The 17,981-nt window shown below is 41.4% G+C and overlaps 1 protein-coding gene across 1 annotated transcript; it reads right to left on the reverse strand.

Annotated features, from left to right (window-relative positions):
- Nucleotides 1-3,104: 3,104 nt before the first annotated feature.
- Nucleotides 3,105-17,366, reverse strand: LOC126068778 (protein FAM104A-like; the record flags this gene model as incomplete). Its single annotated transcript, XM_049871482.1, has 2 exons — nucleotides 3,105-12,010; nucleotides 17,265-17,366. Coding segments are annotated over 2 exons (339 nt in total), but the record flags the coding sequence as incomplete, so codon positions are not given.
- Between the last annotated feature and the right edge of the window lie 615 nt (nucleotides 17,367-17,981).

Here is a 17,981-nt window from a genome sequence, read left to right on the forward strand (position 1 = left end):
GGCAGTTATGATGTAGTTTGGCAGTCATGTGATGATGTGATCACCTCCATGGTGAGATTTGATATAATGTGATCACCTCCATGATGGGATCTGCTGTGAGCAGCCAATCAGTTGAAAGGAAGTTTCTTTAGGGGTGTGGCCTACATCTAATACAGGTGGATTCTCTGGCAAGGCTCGCAGGCTTTTCCTCACTCTGGATCCTGCAGCTGGCTCCTGTTCATCTGACCTCCAGTGCTTCGGACTTGAGCTAGCAGCTTTCCTGCCATCTTGCTTGCCCATCTTGGGATTCATCTATCTTTGCAGCCTGTGAGCAAGAGCCCTGCTGTCTGTCCTGTGGATCTTGGGTTCAACAGCCCCTGTGGCTACATGAATCAGGACTTCCCAGCCTCTACGAGGGCGGGAGTTATTTCCTTGATATAAATCTCAGTGGTTAAGCGTTCAGCTGCTAACCAAAAGGTCGGCGGTTGGAATCCACCAGCCACTCCTTGGAAACCCTATGGGGCAGTTCTACTCTGTCCTATAGCGTCGGTATGAGTCAGAATCGACTCGAAGGCAACAGGTTTGGTTTGTTTTTTTTTTATGTAGATATTTCATACTCTTTACTGGTTTTGCTTCTCTAGAGAATCTACCCTAGGACAGACAGACAGACAGAGAGAAAGAGTGACTTTTTCCTGGATTTCAGTGGCCCGCTTCAACGGTTCAAAGTGTTTGGGATGACTCAGCTCGGTTGTCAGGCCTGGTAAAAATGCCCAGTTAGTAGTCATCTCCAGCTCTGAGGGTCAAACTGGTCTTCACTAAAAATGCAGTTCGATACAAGAGGAAAGGCGGCCTGCTTCAAAGTAGAAAAGACCTGGGTTCCAGCCCTGGCACTGCTGCTTGCCCACTGCGTGCCTTTCAGCAAATCATTAACCCTTCTCAAGTTCTTCAGGATGCTGTCGTGTGGATAACCTGCTGCCAGCCTCCCTCTCCTTACCTGTGAAATGGAGAGCCCACACCACATCTACCTCGGGTTATTGTGAGGAAATCGCAGAGTGTGGCATATAATCGGTTCTTTTATTTAAGGGCAGTACTCTCTCCCCAACCTCCATCCCCACCCCATTGTCTATGAAACATTCTGCCCTTGCTCTATATTCCCATTTCTTTAGTAACATTTCTAAGACGGGGACCAAACTTACCTCTTGAGTAAACTTGGCTTCCTTTCTTCAAACTCCTAATTTTGGATAAAATCCAGAGAAGTCTAATCTTCTGTTTATTCTCAAAAATACCTTCTTTCCTGAGTCAGGTTTTGGAGGTGTGTGCCTTTCTAGGAACTCGTCCTTTTCAGCCAGTTTATCTAATTTGTTGGTATACAGTTATTCATAGCATTACCTTATAATTTTATTTATTTATTTATTTATTTTTACTGCTGTAAGGTCAGAAGTGATGCTCCTCCTTTCATTTGTGGCTTTAGTAATTAGTCTACTCTCTTTTTCTTGGTCACTGCAGCTAAGGGTTTGCCAATTTTGTTGCTCTTTTCAGAAAACCAACTTTGGTTTTTTTATTTTCTCTGTTTTTCTAATCTTTATTTTCCTTCATTTGTTCACTTTGGGTTTAGTTTGCTGTTCTTTTTCTAGTTTCTTAAGGTGGAAGGCTGGTTTATTGATTTAATATTTTTCTTCTTCATTAATAGAGGCATTTACGGCAATAAATTTTCCTCTAAGCGCTGCTTTGGACAGAGTCGAACCGCCCCATGGGGTTTCCAGGGAGTGGTTGGTGGATTCGAACTGCCGACCTTTTGGTTAGCAGCAGAAGTCTTAACCACTACACCACCAGGGCTCCTAAGCACCGCTTTAGCTGCATCCCACAAGTGTTGGTATGATGTGTTTTCATTTTCATTCATCTCAGAGTGTTTTCTAAATTTCCTTGTGATTTCTTTGCTTAATTGCTATATATTTCTGAACTTCCCAAATTTCCTTGTTACTGATTTCTAATTTAATTCCATCGTGGCTGAAAACCTACTTTGGATGATTTCAATACTTTTGAATTGCTTATTACTTGTTTAATAGCCTAACATATGGTCTATCCTGGAGAATGCACTGGAGCAGAACGTGTACATACTCTGCTGTTGGTGGGTGGAGTGTTCTATCGATGTCTGCTAGGTCTAGTTGGTTTACAGTGTCGTTCAAGTCTTCTATTTCCTTTATCATCTTCTCTCTAGTTGGCTATCCGTTATTGAAAGTGAGGTATTGTAGTTTCCAATTACAATTGTTGATTTGTCTATTTCTCCCTTCAATTCTGTCGGTTTTTGCTTTATGCATTTAGGGGCTCTGCTCTTAGGTACGTATATGCTTTTACTTGTTATGTTGTCCTGATGGTTTGGCCGTTTTACCATCATAAAATATCCTTCTTTGTCTCTAGTAACGCTTTTTTTTTTCCTTCATTTATTTTTATTGAGGTGAAATTCACATAAAATTTAGCCCTTTTAAAGTGAGCGATTCAGTGGCAATTAGTACATTCGCACTCAAGCTCAAGTAGTACTCAAATTCTCTTTTTGCAAGGTATATCTTTTTCCATCCTTTTACTCTCAACCTATTTGTGTCTTCGGATCTAAACAAGGGTCTCTCTTGTAGTCAGCATATACTTGCATCATGTTTTCTTATTCATTTTGCCTTTTGATTGATTGTTTAACCTATTTACTTGTAACCTAATTACTGATAAAGTAGGATCGATGTGTGCCCTTTGGTTATTTGTTTTCTCTACGTCTTATGTCTTTGTTGTTCCTCCACTACTGCCTCCTCCTGTGTTAAACGGATATTTTCTAATGTACTACTTTTATTTGCTTGCTGTTTCTTTTACTATGTATTTTTAGTTATTTTCTTATTGGCTGCCCATGAGGGTTACAATTAACATCTCAGCTTAAAACAACACAGTTCAGGTTAATACCAACTTAGTTTCAACAGTGTTCACAAACTTTGCTTCAATATACTTCCATTCCCTCCTGCTCCTTTGTGCTATTCTTGTCATACGAATTACATCTTTATACACTATAAGGTCTTCAACATAATTTGAAATTATTGCTTTATGTAGTTGTCTTTCAAATTGGATTGGAGAAGAGAAGTGTACAAACAAAAATACATTGATACTGTCTTTCATATTTACTTATGGAGTTAACTTTAACAGAGCAATTCACTTTTTTTGTGTGGATTTGACTTATTGTCTGTTCTTGTTGTTTTTTTTTTGTTGTTGTTAGGTGCCATCGAGTCGGTTCCAACTCATAGTGACCCTATGCACAACAGAATGAAACACTGCCCGGCCTTGAGCCCATTGTTGCAGCTACTGTGTCAATCCATCTGGTTGAGGGTCTTCCTCTTTTTCGCTGACCGTCTGCTTTACCAAGCATGATGTTCTTCTCCAGGGACTGACCCCTCCTGATAACATGCCTAAAGTATGTGAGTTGTAGTCTCACCATCCTTGCTTCTAAGGAGCATTCTGGTTGTACTTCTTCCAAGACAGATTTGTTCTTTCTTTCGGCAGTCCATGGTGTCTTCAATATTCTTCGCCAACACCACAACTCAGAGGCGTCAATTTTTCTTCGGTCTTCCTTATTCATTGCCCAGCCTTTGCGTGCATATGAGGTGATTGAACACACCGTGGCTTGGGTCAGGCGCACCTTAGTCTTCAAGGTGACATCTTTGCTCTTCAACACTTTAAAGAGGTCTTTCGCAGCAGATTTGCCCGATGCAATACGTCCTTTGATTTCTTGACTGCTGCCTCCATGGCTGTGGATTGTGGATCCAAGTAAAATGAAATCCTTGACAACGTCAATCTTTTCTCCATTTATCATGATGTTGCTTATTGGTTCAGTCGTGAGGATTTTTGTTTTCTTTATGTAGAGGTGTAATCCATACTGAAGGCTGTGGTCTTTGACTTTCATCAGTCAGTGCTTCGAGTCCTCTTCACTTTCAGCACGTAAGGTTGTGTCACTTGCATGATGCAGGTTGTTAACGAGTCTTCCCCCAATCCTGACGCCCAGTTCTTCATATAGTTCAGCTTCTCGGGTTATTTGCCCAGCATACAGATTGAATAATTTTGGTGAAAGGATACAACCCTGACGCACATCTTTCCTGACTTCAAACCATGCAGTATCCCCTTGTTCTGTTCGAACGACTGCCTCTTGGTCTATGTATAGGTTCCTGATGAGCACAATTAAGTGTTCTGGAATTCCCATTCTTTGCAATGTGATCCATAATTTGTTATGATTCACACAGTCAAATGCCTTTGAATAGTCAATAAAACACAGGTAAACATCCCTCCGGTATTCTCTGCTTTCAGCCAGGATCCACCTGACATCGGCAACGGTATCCCTGTCTCCATGTCCTCTTCTGAATCCGGCTTGAATTTCAGGCAGTTCCCTGTCGAGGTACGGCTGCAGCTGCTTTTGAATGATCTTCAGCAAAATTTGACTTGCATGTGATGTTAATGATATTGTTTGATAATTTCCGCATTTGGTTGGATCACCTCTCTTTGGAGCATAAATATGCATAAATAGGCATATTTAAGCATAAATATGGATCTCTTCCACTTGGTTGGCCAGGTAGCAGTCATCCAGATTTCCTGGAAGAGATGAGTGAGCACTTCCAGCACTACATCCTTTTGTTGAAACATCTCAATTGGTATTCCGTCAATTCCTGGAGCCTTGTTTTATGCCAGTGCCTTCAGCGCAGCTTGGACCTCTTCCTTCAGTACCATCAGCTCCTGATCGTATGCTACCTCCCGAAACAGTTGAACGTCGATCAATTTTTTTTGGTATTGTAAAGCTGTGTATTCCTTCCATCTGGTCTTGATGCTTCCTTCGTCATTTAATATTTTCCCTGTAGAATCCTTCAATATTGCAACTCCAGGCTTGAATTTTTTCTTCAGGTCTTTCAGTTTGAAAAACGCCCAAGCGTGTTCTTCCCTTTTGGTTTTCTGACTCCAGGTCTTCGCACATGTCATTGTCATACTTTGTTTCCTTGAGCCACCCTTTAAATCTTCTGTTCAGCTCTTTTACTTCATCATTTCTTTCGTTCGCTTTAGCTACACGACGTTCAAGAGCAAGTTTCAGAGTCTCTTCTGACATCCATTTTGGTCTTTTCTTTCTTTCCTGTCTTTTTAATGACCTCTTGCTTTCTTCATGTATGATGTCCACAACTCATCTGGTCTTTGGTCATTAGCGTTCAACGGGTCAAATCTATTCTTGAGATGGTCTCTAAATTCAGGTGGGATATCCTCAAGGTGGAAACCTTGGTGGCGTCGTGGTTAAGTGCTACGGCTGCTGACCAGAAGGTCAGCAGTTCGAATCCACCAGGCGCTCCTTGGCGACTCTATGGGGCAGTTCTTCTCTATCCTATAGGGTCGCTATGAGTCGGAATCAACTCAACGGCAACAGGTTTGGCTTTTTTTTGTTGTTGTTGTTTTATCCTCAAGGTTGTACTTTGGCTCTCGTGGACTTGTTCTAATTTTCTTCAGCTTCAACTTGAACTTGCATGTGAGCAAGTTGGCCCCTGACCTTGTTCTGACTGATGATATTGAGCTTTTCCATCCTCTTTTTCCACAGATGTAGTCAATTTGATTCCTGTGTATTGCACCTGGCAAGGCCCATGTATATGTATAAAAAAATATAGTCACCGTTTATGTTGGTGAAAAAAAGGTATTTGCAATGAAGAAGTCACTGGTCTTGCAAAATGCTATCGTGCGATCTCCGGCATCATTTCTATCCCCAAGGCCATATTTTCCAACTACCGAGCCTTCTTCTTTGTTTCCAACTTTCCCAGTCCAATCACCAGTAATTATCAACGCATCCTGATTGTATGTTCTGTCAATTTCAGACTGCAGAAGTTGGTAAAAAATCTTCAGTTTCTTCATCTTTGGCCTTAGTGATTAGTGGGTAAATTTGAGTAATAGTCGTATTAACTGGTCTTCCTTGTAGGCGTATGGATATTATCCTATCACTGACGGCGTTGTACTTCAGGATAGATCTTGAAATGTTCTTTTTGACGATGAATGCAACACCATTCCTCTTCAAGTTGTCATTCCTGGCATAGTAAACAACATAATTGTTGGATTCAAAATGGCCAATACCAGTCCATTTCAGCTCAGTAATGCCTAGGATACGGATGTTTATGCGTTCCATTTCATTTTTGATGACTTCCAGTTTTCCTAGATTCATACTTCGTACATTCCACGTTCCGATTATTAATGGATGTTTGCAGCTGTTTCTTCTCATTTTGAGTCATCTACTGCCCTTTCTTTTCAGCCCAAAGGACTCTCTTTAGAATTTCTTGTAGGACAGGCCTGTTAGTGACAGATTCTATGGTTTTTCTATCTGGGAATGTCTTAATTTTGCCTTCACTTTTGAATGATAGATTTGCTGAATCTAGAATTCAGTGCTTTCAGCACCTTGACTATGTCGTGATTTCTGGCGAAAAGACAGCTATTAATCTTACTGAGGATCCTGTGCATGTGATGAATGGTTGGTTCTTCTGCATTTGAGATTCTCTGTCTTCCGCTTTTGACGATTTGACTATAATGTATCTAGATGTGGAGTGCTTTCCGTTTATGCCACTCTGAGTACTTTGAGCTCCTTGGATGTGGAGATTAATGTTTTTCATCAAATTTGGGAAGTTTTTGGCCATTATTTCTTCAAATATTCTTTCTGCCCTCCTCTCTCTCTCCTCTTCTTCTGGGATTCCCTCTAGGTAAATATCGGTATACTTGATGGTGTCCCATATGTCTCCGAGGCTCTGTTCCACTTTCGTTATTTTATTTATTTATTTTTTTTCTTGAGACGGGATAATCTCAATTACCTGTCCCCAAGTTTGCTGATTCCTTCTTCTTCCAGTGCAAATCTCTTTTGGAGCTGAAATTTCCACCGAAGTGTCATTTCAGTTATGGTACTTTTCAACTCCAGAATTTGTATTTGGGTCTTCTCTAGTATCTTTTCTCTTTGTTGATATCCTCCATTTGATGAGGCATTATTGTCATACTTTAATTTGTTTAGACATGTTTTTCTTCAGCTTTTGCACATATTTATCACGGCTAATTTAAAGGCTTTGTCTAGTAAGCTCCATACCTGGGCTTCCTCAGGAACAGTTCCTATTGACTTGTGTGTGTGTGCGTGTGTGTCATAATTTCCTGTTTCTTTGCATTCTTGTAAGTTTTTGTTATGAGACAAAAATTTTAAATAATATAATGTGGTCACTCTGTATATCAGATCCTTCCTCCCCCCACTCCACCCCAGTGTTTGTTGTTGTCATTGTTGTTGTTGCTGTTTGTTTGTTTAATAATTTTCCTGGATGTACTCTGTAAGGTATATATTCTGTTGTGTGTGGCCACTGAAGTCTTTTCTTGGTTAGCTTAGTTGTGAACTAATGATCAGACAGAAACTTCCTTAACTTCTTTAAATGCCTTGAACCAAAAGTCTCCCAACATTTACTTAGTGACTAGCTGTGTGTGTTGGGGTTTTACCTTCCATACTCTGGCAGATTACAACTTCTGCCTTAGCCTTCACTTCCTGCTTGCACAGAGCCTAAGGCCCACCCAGAGGTGGAAGATTAGGGCATTCTCAGGTCTTTCCTGGCATATGCACACAAGGCTATACATGTGTGTGGGCCTTGTAGATCCTCGGGAATATTTTGGAGCTTTTCAAAGTCCCCTGTGGACAGCTAGCTCACTCCCCCAGGTCTTCCTTTGAAGTTTTAGTCCAGCTGCTTATTTTCCCAACTGTCATTGCCACCTCAGGCACCTGTGACTTAAAAAAAACTGTCACATTTGTTTTTTCAACAAACGCCCTGGGTATAGGGCTTTTCCCATAGAGGAAACTCTGAGTCAAGTCAAATAATCAACAGTTCTGCAAATGGGGCTTTTCCAGGGAAACGCCAGATAAGTCAACTAGTGATACTTCTCTGTGGATAGGGCTGAGTAGCTCCAAATCTGGCCTATCTGTTCCAGGGGCATCTAGGCTGCTAGTTTTCTCAGCCACCGTGGCTGCAAACTGCTGGTTTGGAAGGCTACTGCAGAGCTTGGGGAGAGGAGGATGGGGAAGCAAAAATTCACACATCATAAAGTTCAGTTTTCTTACTGATATTTAGCCATTTTTCTTGAGTAAATGCTTCCTGAATTATTGCAAGTGTTTGGTTAATTTCCAGAACTTTGGAAAAGTTGATTTTGACCTTTTTTTTTTTCCCCAGGGTTCTAGGTGCTTTCATGGAGGAGTGGATTTTTGGAGATAATTACTGTGTCATTCTGAAGATCCTTCCATAGGTGTTTTTTTTCCAATCCTAAGAAAATTTAGAGTGTAAGGACACTAATCATTTTTCAGGATCGGGAAAGTGACTGAGTACCTGAAAGCTCTTGACCATCCATTTGAACTGGGTGATTTATGCCACACTCCTCAATAGCAACCTTTCTTACCTGTACAGCAAACTTATATAAGTGAAGACAGAAACAGGCTTCGAGTGAATGAAGCAGTACAGGGTCAAATTATGAAACTAACTTGCTACTCCACCTAATACTCCAGAATGTAGTTTTGGGAGGCCAGTTAGGGGCAGATACCTAAGTTAGATATAAGGGCCGTATGCAGGATTGCATTGAAAGCTCCCAAAAGCTGAGGTAACCATGATTTGACTCCTTTAGTTGTAGACAAAGATTATTAGGTTAACCAAAGGCTACAAAAGAAGTATAAAGCAAAAGAGGTACATGACTATAAGCCACTCACCTGTGGTGATTCTGAAAAAAGAAAAAGTTATTTTGAAGCATTAACATGGCAGAAGAGTAAACCCCCAAATAGATGCTTGGGAACAAAGCAGCGATGACTGGCAACAGAGCAGTGATTATCACTTTTACCTGTTTAATAATCGATGAACATTTTATTTTGCTCCTTTTGACGAGAAAAAGGTGTCTCTGTGTCTCTGGATTGGTGACTGGTACAGTGAATCAGTTCACCTCAAGGAGCAGTAGATTCAGTTCCCCCAAAACCACATAATATACTACCACTGACATCGAATTGGATCAGGTAAGTGACTTAAAGTAGACTTTGGCTGGGCCCTGAAACCTCCTGCTCATATTACCGACATTCCCTCATCCTGTCGTGGAGTGTTGACTTTTTCCACGGAGCATGGCAAGCACTCAAAAGGCTAGGTCAGCCAGTGAAAGCGCCAAAAGAAAAGCTCAGGTCAGTGCATACACCAAAAGGTTCATCCTGTCATCATCTCCCACCCAACAGCCCAGATAGCTCCCTTTTAAGTATATGATGGAAAGCTGAATGACAAAATGCACAAAAACAATGGTGCTTTTAAGGGCCGAGCAATGAGTAAGTACCAGCTCTTACCAGTGTGAGCTAACAGATATTTTAAAAGATGCTTATTCACCTCATAATGGAAATATGTATCAGGCTGCCAAGACTTAGAAAGTCTGCAAAAGATAAGCTGGAGATTCCACATTGTACTTCCTAGGGTAAGAGACTTACACTGCCGACCCTGGACCAAGATTGAACTTATTTTGAAAAAAATGATGTTTGCTCCTGGTGATGGTCTCATCACCCACGTAAGGTGGAGAATGAAAGGAAATTTGCTTTCTCAGGTCTTTGATGATACTTGCATTTTTAATACACACTTTGTTTCAGTGGGATATCATGTATTTAAGCCTGCAAGAGCCTTCCTGGGCTTTTCTGAATCGTGTTGTACACATGTGGCTTAAGAGTTAAAACAGATTGTCTCCTTTAGTACTTGGTTGTTGGCTGTATTGTTATAGAAAGTGGTAGCTAGGTATCCTTCCTACATTCCCTGCTATCAGGTCAAAAGTCTTTTTGCTAAACATCTGGTTTTACAACTTCGGAGACAGTAGAAATAGTAAAAGTTCTTTCTTGCACGACAAGTCTAATTGAGGGGGGAAAAAAAGGATCTATATATTCTATAAGCGTGGGGTCAATGCTGCTGTAACTTTTTCCCATAACACTAAAATTACGTATCAAGTAACTGACCTTAAAACCTTAACCATACTACATGACTATGGAAAGAAGGGGTGTGTGTGTGTGTGTGTGTGTGTGTGTGTGTGTGTGTGTGTGTGTGTGTGTGTGTGTGTTATCCTTTTCCTAAGATAGTTCTCACTTTTCAATTGTTAGTTCTGTCACTTAATAAAATCTCATCCTTCTTTCGGTCATTCTGTTCCCTTACATCTTTTCTAAATCTGGACAACTGGCAAAGACCTCTTTCTAGAGTGGCCTTATTTCTCAGGTCTCCTTGTCTGTGCTATGGGGACGTCCAAGTATTGTGGAGAAGACAACATGAGCAGGCAGGAGAATTTTATTACACTCTCGGGCAGTGTCAGGTTGTATCTGGCACTCTCCAGGGCAGATGGCCTGATGCATTCTGTTTCCTTTTTCGTACAGCTTATCACTGAGGTAGCATACACATCTGTGCAGTCACTATTCAAACCTGGATGCCTCTTTGGTATGACTGAAGAACACGGACACATATCCACCTCTCTCTAAGTAAATACTACTGCCTGTTTCTTCTAAAGGCACCTCAGCTCACTATTTCTAAGCCATGCCGATCTTTACAGTTTCAATGACAGAAGCTGGCCCCCTAGTGTCTCTATGAAGGGATCCTTGAAGCACAAAGTGGATGGTTGTCTGACCCAGTTTCACAATACTTGTGTTACTCAAGCACCAGTTCGAGTAGCTTCCACTTTATCAGCATAAACTCTAGACATAATAGGTGAAATTTTAAATGAGAAAACAAAAGGTGTCAGCATAACAAGTTTGCATTTAAGACAAAAAGTTATTATGCACTTACCAAGCCAAGTCTGAAATGCACGCTTTGAAGAGCTAATGATACAGAAGGTGTCTGAGAATACATTCTGAAGGCAGTTGTTAGAGAGGGTTTCACTTACACAGTCTAATTGGATCTAATTGTTCTCCTGTTAGACCAGTTGCCCTTGAGTCGACTCTGACTCATGGTGACCCCGTTTGTGTCAGAGTAGAACCGTGCTCCTTAGGGTTTTCAACGGCTGATTTTTGAAAGTAGATGGCCAGGCACCTCTGGGTGGACTCGAACCTCCAACCTTTAGGTTAGCAGCTGAGCGTGTTAACCGTTTGCACCACCCAGGGACTCCTGTTACAAGGAGAGGGGAATTTCAATAGGACATCTGCTTTCTGAGAGGCAGCATGGCAGTTCATTTCAGTGCAAGACTGAATCAAGTTTTCCATGTTTTGAAAAAGCAACTTAGGTGTTTTGTTTCCGTTTTTGTTAAAACTACACAGCCTTTACTAGCCGACTGAATCAACTGCATGAAAAAGAAAAAAGAAGACCTTCCACATTTTAAAAGACCTTTTGACATAAAGTTGTTGTCATTAGGTGCCATGGAGTCGGTTCCGACTCATAGTGACCCTATGGGACAGAGTAGGTTAGCAGCTGAGCCCTTAACCACTATGCCACCAGGGCTCCTTGACATGAAGTAGAGTTTCTGACTGACAGATTTGGAAGCCAACCTGACTTGGACATGCTACGCATTCAACACACAGATGCGGTTTCCTCATACTGCTACCTTGACGTGGATTTGACACCCAACCTGAAAAGAATTCTATAAAAATTGCTTCAAAGTCCCTTTGACATTGCAATAGTGTAGCAAAACCACAAGTAAACAATTGTCCATTAGCCTGTTATTTAAAATATGGACTGAAAAGCCAACAGACTTTTTTGTGTGCGTGCGATTGCTCTTTAAAGCAAATTTTAGTTTGGAACAAGGAGCTCCTAGTTCATCTGGTTGGAGAAGACCGTCCTCTCTGCCGCAGGCTGTGGAAGTGTGCCTCCTTCAAGAGTTGGCTGATGTGGAAGTAGGGACCCTGGCATAGAGCAGCCTTCTCGTAGAAGGACTGAGGGATGTTGGGGTTGAGTTCAGCACCAGTCTGGTTTAAACTGCTTCCTGGGCCACTCGCTCTCTCCGGGCTATTAATGCTGCTGCCGCTGCTCCTATCATTATCACTGCTTGAAGGCTGGGAGGAAAAAGACAGAAACAGGATCACTATTATGCTATTACAATATTTTTTCCTATTCAGTTCGGAGAATAACAGCATCAAACTCTATGCTGGGCTTGACAGTTTACAAAGTACACCCACTTAAGATAGTTCATTCTATCCTCAGAACAACCCTGTAAAGTAGGTTGGGACTAACAGCCCTAGTTTACAGATGAGGAAGCTGAGGTCACTGATGTGCCCACGTTCACACAGCTAGGAAGTGGCAGGGTGAAGATTTAAACACAGGGCGTCTCACTCCAAATTCCTTCGCACATCCTTTGTCCCTGTTTGCACCATTTATTCCAGTAATTTGCATCAGAGAAGTAACTTCTCAGACTCCAAAGAAGTGCTACAGGCTGTAGTAACAATACCTGTTATGCCCATAGCAAATAAGAGGGCCTCTGGGCACAAACCAAAATAAAAAAAAGGACAAAAAACCCCTTGCCATCCAGTGGATTCTGACTCATACCGATTCATAGCCACCCTATAGGACAGAGTAGAACTGCCCCACAGGGTTTCCAAGGAGCGGTTGGTACATTCAAACTGCTGACCTTTTGGCTACCAGCCGTGGTCTTAACCACCGGGGCTCCATACTTACATACCTACGTACAAACAAATGTGTGACGATTATGTACTTACCACCTGGTAAGTGATGGCCAAATGAAGTCGGATGGCTGGGTTAACAGCAACAGCAATCAAACTGATTTGAGGACTTAATGTCAAGGACAGTTCAAGAATAGACGGTCCTGGCCCAGAGTGAAAAATTCTAGAACCTCCACAGGCACAAACTAGTGAGGTTAAGAATATTCAAATATTAAGTAGGCTATTACATTGGATAAGAAACCTACCACACACACTTTGGTTCCTCTTAGTTGGCATTCCTTATTGTTTTTAGTTACAGATACCGTCTGAGAAAAATAAGGCAAGAACTAGAACTGGGTTTTAATGAATCAAGTTTTCATGTCAAATTACAACATATTCATTTTACACTATAGTGGCTAGGGTGATGCTATGCTGGGAAAATTTAACAGTACGTTAAAATTAATAGGCTAGATGGGATTTCTGTAAAATAGCTCTCAGGGAAAAAAAAATAGATCTACTTCCAACTCTAGTTCATTTAAAAAGTTTTTAAACCCAACTCTATAGAGACATACGTGCAAATGAGTGTTGAAACACTGTTTACAATATCAGCATTGTCTCAGGGACATAGAGGGGGTAATGAGTGCCCAGAAGCCATCTCTAAGTTGCCCCCTCCCCAATTCGAGCACCCAGGGGGACTGCGCCCCCTCCCAATTTCAAGATGGATATACATTGATAGCGACTCAGCAGAAATGCCGTCCCGCTGCCTCGATCAGGCACCTTTCATATTTGTGGGGTCTCAGAATGTCATTCCACGCCTTGTCTGGTCCCCTCTTTGACTTGCACCTCTCTGCCCCCTCCCTCGCTACGCCTCTGCATTGTTTTTACTAGGTGAAAATCAGAAGCAACTAAATGTCAGTAAACAGGGAAGTGGTTAAGTTATAGCGCATCCATTCATACAATAGAATGTCGTCAGCCATTAACAATGAGAATATAGTTGTATATATCCTAATACACGAGGATGTCCCTGACATCATTTGCAAAGGTTACAAATCAGTATGTATAGTGTGGCATATGGTTTTAAAATGTTCTTAACATATGAATGTCTGCTCCAATAATCGGTTGGAAAAATATATAAAGTTTTTGACTTTAGTCCAGTTTTTATTTTTATATGTTGGCTATCTTTAGTTTCTAAATCATATACAGCAAATGTATTTCTTTTATGAAAAGTAAATATTTTATCTGTAAGAAAGAAAACTCAAGAAGGCTACTACAAGACCAGGGAAAGTCTGCTTTTGGATTCAGCTACTTCTGGCTTCAAAACAAAGACTTAAAATGATCTGTGATGCTGTAAAAAAGAAAAAAAAAATTTAGGAAGAATGTTTAGCTGCCTTTAAACTATTAACATACATCTAAAATGTCATATTCACTCTCATTTGCTAGGCTAATAATACTGTTTATCTAATAAACATGGCCTTGCTGTTGTAACCTCACCCTACGAATGCCAGTAAATTTCCATCAGTCCTTAAGCCAGATTCGGCCTGCCCCGCAGAGGCAAAGAGCCAGCTGTGACCGTCAGTTGACCTCAACAGAGGATGCTGCAACAGGTGGAACGAATCAGAAGGAAAATCATTACCCGGACCCCATTCCGAAGTGAGAGGGCCAACAAGAACCACATCACTTCCTGTTTCCTGGCCGCCATAATTCCTGCAACGTCTTCCTTCTAGAATTTTCCCTCCCCAGTACGCCTGTGCAGCCTCCGTCTTGCTACCCAAATCACATATAAGCCTTGCTTCCCCATAGCTGGGGGAGTCGGATCTGAGGGACTTCCTCCGGGCTCCTTGCTCTGCGCATTGCAATAAAGTTACTTTCTCTTTTTCAAAGACCAGTGTCCAGATCATCGGCAAGTCTGAGTGTGCCAGACAAGGAACCCCCCCTCCGGGTTCAGCAACACTGTGCCGCAACTTACCCTTGTGAATGTACTTCATGTGGGATGTCCTGCTTAGGGAAGCCTTTTATTGTCAGATGGCTCATGGAGGAAAAGTTAACTCCTTGATGGTACATGGTTTTGAAAATTGAAACTGCTGTCCTAGCACAAAAGTGTTGACCTTATTACACTTGAATCTGAAGAGAAATGAGATTCTAAATGCTTCAGGACTAAGAAAGACCCAGTAAATACCTCAGCTTTTTCACCATTCTCCTGACTCCTTACAGAGAGACTCCTCGTCACAATGTTTATCCCATTTGACAGTTACAAACCTCATGTCATTTCTCTCAGATCTGAGGCTTAATGGTGATATCTGCACAAGGTATTTTCATGGCAAAACAGTATTAACAATCAAAGGAGAATAGGGCCATGCTCTGTGAAACAGAATCCCTTGCAAATTCATGTACACAAGCAAAATGAAGTTAGGTTCATGAAGATTCTGACCAAACTCACAGTATCTCACTACACAATATTCACAAAGGCACCTCACAAAAGTCCTGGAGTCCAGGTCTATGTTAAGAGGTGGGAAGTTAGGTTCGTTTAGGCCTTAATGAAATCTGCCTATGTACCCCATAACCAAAGAAGCTCAGTAGCGTCCAGCAGAGATTTTCTATAGCACATTCTATTTTGGGAGAGGCATCAGAATCGCCTGTGGAGCTTTTTGTCGGTTTGCTTAACGTGCCCCTGCCAGGACTCCACAGGTTGTCGTGATGCCCTCCCCTCCCCACAGAAAATCCCAAACAATACTTGTGTGCCTACTATGTACAATGAGGCGCTTTGCCAGGGCTACTGGGGCATTCAACAGGTAATTCCCGAGCCCAGTGAAGAAGATTACTTCAAGAATGACAGTGCCAAGCTATTGCAATGACTGGAATCTAGCAGCAAGCAGATGCTGACTGGAGGAACAAGGGGAGGCCCCTTAAGATGGATGACATCTGAACTGGGCCTTGGAGGATCAGAAGAATATTAAGAGGCAGGGTGTTACAAACTGGGGGAACAAGATCAAAAGCAGGGTGAAGAGCAGTGTTTGAGAAGATGAAGCAAGTAACATGATGAGTGGCTGGAGCCTCCTACAGAGGAGTTAGCGGGAGACAGACTATGCAAGAGAAGTTATGGTTGGGTTATTGAGAGCTCTGAATGTCATGTTAAGGGGTCTGTGGGACCAGGTGCTTGAGCAAAAATAAACATACTCAGATCTGCACTTAGGAACATGATTCTAGCAGGTGCATGTGGGATGAATGGGGTAGGGAGAGACTGAGAGCACAGAGACCACCTGGGAAGCTTTGCAATGCATCAAGCAAGAGGGAAGGAAGGCCTGAATTAGGATTGTGGAAATGTAAAGGGAAGGACATTATTTGACACACACTGGAGGTAGAATAGAAAGGAGTCGTTGAAGAAAGGACTGAGACACCTAAGTTGACCTCAAGCACCATGGACAATGCTTGGCCACTGGAAGGTGCTCAGCAAAGATTTGTTGAATGAATTTAGCAAGATCTCAGGTGATCCCTGAGAAATATCATAGCAGAAAAGTAGGTGGGTGGAGGGAGCCAAGTTTTAGTGAGTAGCTGCATCAAAGGAGATGAAAAATAACAGGCAGTGAATGCAGATTACGGCTAGGAGGTAAAAGGGAGAGAAAAGACCCAGCAACTTGAGGGAAAAATAAGGTAGGAAGGGGAAAAAAAACCACCTTAACAGGCTAATGCAAGAACCAGTAGATAAGCGAAATAGGAAGAGATGAGGAGGAATATTAATTATCTATCTTCATGAAAACAGAACTGGAATACATATTACATTTATAATATAGAATTGTGTAATTCTTCATAATTGTGTAGTTCTTCCTAATACAAATGAACCAAGTATTTTATTTTCTTTCAAGTCCTAGCTTTCCCCTCATCTCCATCCCCCTCCCTATGCCTCAGTGCTTTTCATTTATGTGAACCTCAACAGGAGAAAAAAAAATTTTTTTTCACCTCAGTGTACATTCCAACCCTAGAATCATAAAATGAGCCCATCCTAAGGCAGCTGCCTTAGAAGCTGGAATTTAGAAATGGGAGTAAGTGAAACAGATTATCCTAACCAAATCCATCGGAGCATTTAAAGGTAAATTATGTGAAAACCTGGAAATTTTCTCTTTATTATCCATATATTAAACAGCGCTTCAAGAAACCATGCATTGTAGAAAATTTCAGCCTTTTTCAGAACAACATAGTGGAAAAGTGAAAACACTTCAAAATGGGATTTCTTATTTGTTTTGGTTCAATTATAAAGACACATGAACTGAAGCAACAAAATGTTCACGTCTAAAGAACAAAAAGTAAAGGTCATAAACTTCTAAAACACAGGTTACTTTCTAAAATATTATTAAATAGGGGTTCCATGGATGGGTGTTTCCATGGTCTGTGGGCTTCTAAAAAACTCCAAATTTTGGTAGGATGGAGAGGTTGTTTTTGTGTGTGAGTGTATGGGGTCCATGGCATTCATCAGATTTTCAAAGGGGCTGTGATTTAAAAAAAAAAAAAAGGTCCAAAGCCACTGCAACAAGGGAGATTAGTTTTTACGAAAGTTTCTTTGAATAATACATTTCTTTTAACTGCACAGCACAGATTAGATAATTTAGCTTAGGCAATGAATGAATGGAGAAAGACTTTATCAGAGCACGTGTCCTACCTCTGCATCTAGAGAATCCTGAAAGACAAGGTTTCTCTTACTCCTTTTGGAGTGGGGGGAATGGTGGTTGTCTTCTTTATTGCCATTCCTTCTTCTTTTCCTGAAAACAAATCACAAAGAGAGTGGGGGTGAGGGTGGGGGAAATCACTCAACGAGACACTTAAACTGCAAATGAGTGGCAACGTATAAATTTGAGATCTTCTCTGAGAAACTGTAATTCACTGTCTGCCACCCCAGAGACTTAAAGTCGAAAGTGCACCATTACCAAGCAGAGAGGAAAAGTATAAAACAGGAACTCTGAGTAAAGTCAAGCCGTAAGTTTGATTTCTAAAAATTAGTTTTCTAATTGTAAATGAATGAAATAAGAACAGGAAGAGTTTAATGGCTAAGTTTTCAAACTTTACCTAATTAAGCTCATCGTCTTCATGCCCTGAAATTACAATTCCAGGTTACATGATTTTAACCCCTTCCATAGGATAGCACTGAACACAGGTGGCTGCCAGTGTCTATTCACCGTTAAAGTCCTTATGAAGGTGATGTAGGGGCAAACACTGGAGAGGATTTTCTTGTGTCATGTTAACCAGTTACTGTTGCTATGCCAGCTATGTATTATGACATAACGGTTACTTCACAGTTGAGATTGTAGCACAAACTACTTGGCATTTCCAGGGCTCACTGATGAAGAAGACCAGGTTTGAAGAAGAACCACAGACTTCC

Source organism: Elephas maximus, chromosome X, assembly GCF_024166365.1.
Source record: "Elephas maximus indicus isolate mEleMax1 chromosome X, mEleMax1 primary haplotype, whole genome shotgun sequence".
In the NCBI taxonomy this organism is placed as follows: domain Eukaryota; kingdom Metazoa; phylum Chordata; class Mammalia; order Proboscidea; family Elephantidae; genus Elephas; species Elephas maximus.